Here is a 6,000-nt window from a genome sequence, read left to right on the forward strand (position 1 = left end):
GGTGGCAAATTCCTTCCCACCTATTACTCCCCTACTCTCTTCACACAGAAAGGTCTCCACACTGGACCTTCTCAACATTCTCTCTGTTATATGAATTTCCCAAAAAGGATCAGAGGAGGTGCCTTTTATTAGCTAAGCAGCCTTGAAAACGATATTGTTTTCCAAGAAGTTTTACGTGCCTTTCATAATCCCAGAAAGGATTTATGTAGTTTCTTCCAGTTTCTCGTAATGCTGCAGTCACAGGGTTACACAGAAAAAGTGCCCAGGAGACAGACAACCTGCTAGATAAACTAGAAAGTGAGCATTCAGAATCAAAGCTACTCAAGGGAAGACTGGACTCAGATTCAGCAGGTCACAAAACTTGAAAGGAACCAGGAAAGAAGCCACCCACAAACCTGGATTAGAGCTGCACCAGAAAGATAAGTGACCTAATAACAAAAAAGCCCCTCAGACCAAGTGACCTAATAACAGAAAAAAACTCTCAGACCAACAATAGTAACGCAGAACTTTGAATCCCTGGGCTATGAATTACTTGCTATCCTACCTGTTTCCAAAAAGAGGATCTATGTGCTCAAAAGAGAAGTAGGTCTAGGTATTCTTCTCTGCTCTCAAAAGTCAGAGGTTTATGTTTCAGGCTGCTGGGACTTGGTTTTCATTCAAGGGGGAGGAGGAACTAGAAAAGCAATGGATAACTTTTCTCCCCAATGTCCACTCTAAATCAACTACCAAACACACGTGCTACTAAAACCAGACAATGCGAGACCAACAGAGCCTGAAGAAAGTATCATCAAGCTGAATCTAACAATGTTTTTAGGAAAAGAAAAAAAACCTTCTTAGGTCCACTTGGCAATTATTTTAATAAGGAATCTAGATGTTTTCTCAATGCTGCCATGTGATTAAGAAAATGAGAGCTCAGAACTGCTGCTGTTATTGTGGCTTCCTTGCAACAGGTTATTAAGCTCTGATCTGTAGTATAAAAAAACAGTGGAAACATATACAAATAAGATCAAAACTATGACTCCAAGTCCCCAGATAAGGAGGACTCCAAATGAGAAACTGCTATCCTCCAAAGCCATCCAGGCCACCAGGAACACAGCTGTAGAATGGCTTACAGAAAGTGGGCCAATCTTGAAATATTAGTATTACAACATGAGGCTTTGCAAGCTGAATTTTTGTAGCTCCAGCAAACATGGTGCTAGAAATAGAATGCTTTTGCTTTAGGATCACACGTGCAGAGATCTGCCTATGAAAAACACCAAGAGCAAGTGCCACAGAGCATTTAAGCAGAGACCTAGAGAGACTGTCAAAAAGGAACAGAAAACAAGGGAGAAAAAAAAAAAAAAGCAGGTCCACACATATGTCAATGAGAAAAATAAGATCAGTGGAGACAGTTCACCAGCTTCTTTCCAGAAATGACTCTGTGGCCCATTCAATCCCTGCTGCAGATTAGGAACCACGACACAAATCAATCCTGGAACAGGTAACACCTCAGTCCCCTTTACTGCAATGGCCAACATTAGATTAGCTGGGAGTGAACTCATTTCAAATGAGACACCTCTTTGCTCAGAGCAAAGTCAGGCAGGTCTTTTCCTAGGCCGGTACAAAAGGTACCTTAGACTCCCTTGCATTAAATTAAATTTGAATGACTGAATTGAAGTTAAGCACTCAGTCTGCTCAACCTGTAACAAGTGGATTTGAGAGCTGTAGTAGAAGTTTAAGGTCTGTTTTTAGAACAGAAAAATCAAACCTATTTCAAAAGCTATTTATTTATTTATTTGCAAGTAAACCATGCTTTTTAGAGGAGAAGTTTGTTTGTGGACTGCTTCAGGAATCATGTTTATTCACACTTTAGGAGATTAGACCAGCAAGGGGGTGGGAATGTGCTGAAGCTCTCTCAAAATTAAGTTTCTTGCCTGGCAGCATGGAAGTGAAACAGATACTTATTTTTCAATTGTAGTCAAAGAATGTTAACAATAGGCCCACCACCAAATCCTCCAGCTGTTCAGCCTAAGCACAAGAACAACTACAGAACTACCCATTTCATCTTCTGCAACAGTACAAGGATGTATATCCTGCTGTGTTTGGATTTCAATCTCCTCCTTGTAAGCCTCTATTCCACATTTACGTTAAGAAGGTTTTGCTTCTGCCCAAAATATGAGTTTCAAAACCCTGTGTACCCAGCTAATTATCAAACTTATTAGAAAAAAAAAAAAAACAAACATCCTCTCTCCTCAAATCAATTAAAGTTTTAACTAGCAGCCCTATCACATGAACTGCCTTTTGCACCCAACAGGGGTAGCAGGGGCCTGGACATCAAAAAAGACACACCTATGAGTTTTGAAGCAAGCTGGCTGCGGCAGAAGATCAATGTGATGGGAAGCCAATGATTAAAAACCGTAAGCTTTGGAGAGTAACACGCAATTTGATTCTCACCCTTAATTTGTACATTCTCATGGGAATTTGGCAAGGTTGCTCTGAAGAAGAAAGTTGGAAGAGCTCTTGCAAAAGACACTGTACTATGCCAGATCAAGCCAGCTATCAGTTATTTACATTCATTTCAAAGGACGCAAAGGAAGCCACTTATTTCCACTATATCTGCACTTTTTAAAGAGAAACTAGTTAGGACAAAGCTGAGCCTAATACAGGGCTTGCCCATACAGACCAACCAGCATAGTGACTCTGGAGTAAACATTTAAGTATGCTCAAATGAGCCTGAATTAATTCCCAACTACAGAGACTTTTCCAGGACTCAGCACTGGCAGGAGGGAACACATGTTACAGCCATCCTGAACTTGTGCTACTGGGAGGTTTCCTAGCACAGGCAAGAGACTGGCTACCAGGGAAAGTGATCTCTAGTCTGCACCTTCCAAGCCACCCAGGAGAATTTTTAAGAATCCTATTTTAAGCACCAGTTTCAGGAACTCTAAGGAGGAATTTGGCTTTGCCACTCTCGCAGGATTAAAGCGCACACCTAATTCTCCCAGCTGTTAAATAAAATGACTGTGCTAACACACAGGAGTGCATTCCATCCTTTCAGACCAGGGAAACAAACCACCAACATAACATGCATTTCTTCAGACACATTGCTGCATACAGAACTAGAATACACCCACAAGCCTCACTACAGGCTAAGAACCCTATTGTGCTATCTGAAGTCTGAACAGCAGGGACAGAAAGGAAAAAGAACCACCCTTTACTCACACATGCAGCAAAATCCACCTTAACCAGCCTACAGTTAAGTGACATCATTGTGTTTCCCACATGCAAGCTGCAGATCCTGCAGTGTAGAAACCACATCCAAGGGAGACCCTCCCTCATCTCTCCTTCAACACATCCAAGCTGCAGTGTAGAAACCACAGCCAAGAGAGGCCCTCCCTCATCTCTCCTTCAACACCTCCAAAACCAAGTAAGACTTCCCCATCTCTACATGCAGGCTGAAAGAGATAAAGATAACCATCACTGCACTGGTCAGTAAAAAGCAGGAGTATATTCATCTTCTATACACAAAGATGAAATAAACATGAGGTAACCCTCCAAATCCCCAAAATTGAGTTAAACAGGATGAAGAAGATCCAATGCCATGACAAGAGAGCTTAGCATGTGGACAAAACAGCAACTGAAACTTAAGTTGTAATTTAAACTTATCTGGAAAGAACATTCACCAGTTCACAAAGTTTTTTTTCCAAGGTAATTTATGCAGTTAATAAAAGGTGAGCTCACGTATTCTCCATTAGATTTCCCCTCTCAAGCAAATCACCCCCCAGGAACTGAGCTGTTCCATGGTACTTTGCTCAGATCTCCCAGGGTATGAACCCAGGAGTCTGATGGCACTCCAAATAGCCTTTCTTTTTCCAGCAAAGGAGTCCACACATCCAAACTGTCTGAAATTTCACTTAACAGCTACTTTGAATGCTCCTTCCTGCACAGGCCACAGAGAATTATTATTTGGCTTGCAGAGAGGAACAGATTTTAAAAAGAAAACAAAAATATATTTTTTCCTAACTCATAAACAAGACCTTCTAGCAAGAATTAAAGTGCATTTGTCAAGTCAGCACCACCTACAATTAAGAGAAAGGCGGAAAGCCTCCATCCTATTCTGATGCAACTAATACACAAGTTACACCAAAGAGGTAGAAAAGGTCACATCCCTACTGAGCCTGTGGTCCTGAAGCACACGGTAGCCTGGGGAAAAAGAGCTGTAACTCTGAAGTGCAGCACTAACAGGTGCTTTGTAATATATTTTAAGACATTGAAATGATTTATGAGTTACAAGATCAAAGCATCAATCAAAGCAACCGGAACACGAGCAGAGAGCTGAGGTCGGCTGGCTGAGCCTATGAATGGAGCTAAAACGCCTTGTTTATCTCAGCACGTGTGCGCACTGAGCCTGAAAGGCACCGAGCAGCCCACCCACTCCTCCCAGTCAGGCCAGCTGAAAAAGCACAGTGAAGACACAGCCAAGGAATGGGCGCGGATTCCCGTCAGTGGTTCTCACTATAACGGACAGATGAGTGGAAAAATCAAGAAGGAAAACAACCTTGCTTGGCACTATGCCCACACACACATCCCAGTGCAGTGGGGGAAAAAAGGCTGGGGGCACATCCCAGCCGTGGATCAGCTTTCTGGCCCAGGGAACGAGCAGATCTGGCAAATGTCTAAATACTGGTCACTCACAGCCCAGAAAGCACCTTCCCACAGCCCTGTGTGAGCAGGAGGCCCCACTTTTGAGCTCCCTTGCTGCAAGCAGGTGGACGCTGACCGCCACCGAGCAGCACCTCCCCACTGCACCCCCACCACAGGCACGGGCCCACCTTTTTTGAACTCCTCCAGCATGGCATCGAGCTTGGTGTCATTGAAGACAAAGTGCAGCGGGTGGTTGTAGAAGCGGGTGATGGTCTTGAGTGGCGTGCAGTCATCGGGGTCCACAAAAGCCAGGTCCTTAACGAAGAGCAAGTCCACGATGTTGGAGCGGTCACCCTCGAAAACAGGGATGCGGGTGTAACCGCTCTCCATGATCTCAGACATAGTGTTGAAGTCGAGCACAGCCTCGGCAGCGATCATAAAGCAGTCTCGGAGGGGAGTCATCACGTCCTCCACAGTCTTGGTGCGCAGTTCCAGGGCTCCTTGGATAATGTTGAGCTCCTCCTTGACTAGATCGTTATAAGGGTCGGTGACCCGCAGCATCTCCAACAACTTCTCACGGTTATAGACCGTGCCGATCTCCTGGCCCAGGACACAGTCCAGCAACTTGCTGACGGGGTAGGAGGCCGGGAAGGTCATCATCATGAAAAACTTGGTGAGGAAGATGGTGTTGGCGCCCACGGCCAGGCCGTGCCGAGAGCAAATAGCCTGCGGCACGATCTCGCCGAAGATGACGATACCGATGGTGGAGACCACCACGGCCACCAGCCCAGAGCCGGCAATGTCATCCAGCAGGATGGTAAGCGTGGTGTTGACCAGGACATTGCCCAGCAGGAGGGAGCACAGCAGGTAGTTGCCCTGACGCCGCACAGGCTCGATGCGCTTGGCGTAGTTCTTCTCTTTGTCCGTGCCACAGTTCTGCACGATGCGCAGTTCCATGGGGTCCAGGGCCATCAGGCCCAGGTTGAGGCCACTGAACATGCCCGAGAGGCACAGGAGGAGCGAGATGAAGATGACCTGCAGCCAGAAGGGCAGCAGGAACTTCTTCTCCTCGCCCACGATCATCTTGGTGTCCTCGCCGTCATGGTAGATCCAAGTGGTCTCACCCCAGGGCGGGGGTCCCGCCGGTCCCTCGGCGCCCGCCAGCCCTCCGGGAGCCCCGGGCCCCAGGGCGGCGGCGGCGGGGGCCGAGACGGAGGTGCACAGGTAGTAGGACTTGCTCTTCTCCGTTTTGCGCAGGGGCTTGATCTCGATCTCGATGATGCCCGAGGTGCGGCGGTTGAGCACGATGTGCGGCAGGATGATGATGTCCGAGGTGCGGATGCCGCAGCGCTGCGGGGCCCCGCCGCTGCCCGCCGA

The 6,000-nt window shown here is 46.5% G+C and overlaps 1 protein-coding gene across 2 annotated transcripts in view; it reads right to left on the bottom strand.

The window, feature by feature from the left end:
• Positions 1-6,000, bottom strand: part of CNNM2 (cyclin and CBS domain divalent metal cation transport mediator 2) — a 118,644-nt gene that overhangs the window by 112,182 nt on the left and 462 nt on the right. The window contains exon 2 of one of the 2 annotated variants that reach the window (XM_041461022.1): positions 4,812-5,996. In XM_041461022.1, the coding sequence (XP_041316956.1) occupies positions 4,812-5,996 (1,185 nt within the window). Of the gene's footprint in view, positions 1-4,811 lie in introns of both variants that reach the window. The other variant, XM_041461021.1, reaches the window with a different exon arrangement.

This window comes from Pyrgilauda ruficollis, unplaced genomic scaffold, assembly GCF_017590135.1.
Source record: "Pyrgilauda ruficollis isolate IOZ18807 unplaced genomic scaffold, ASM1759013v1 scaffold15, whole genome shotgun sequence".
NCBI classification, from domain to species: Eukaryota; Metazoa; Chordata; class Aves; order Passeriformes; family Passeridae; genus Pyrgilauda; species Pyrgilauda ruficollis.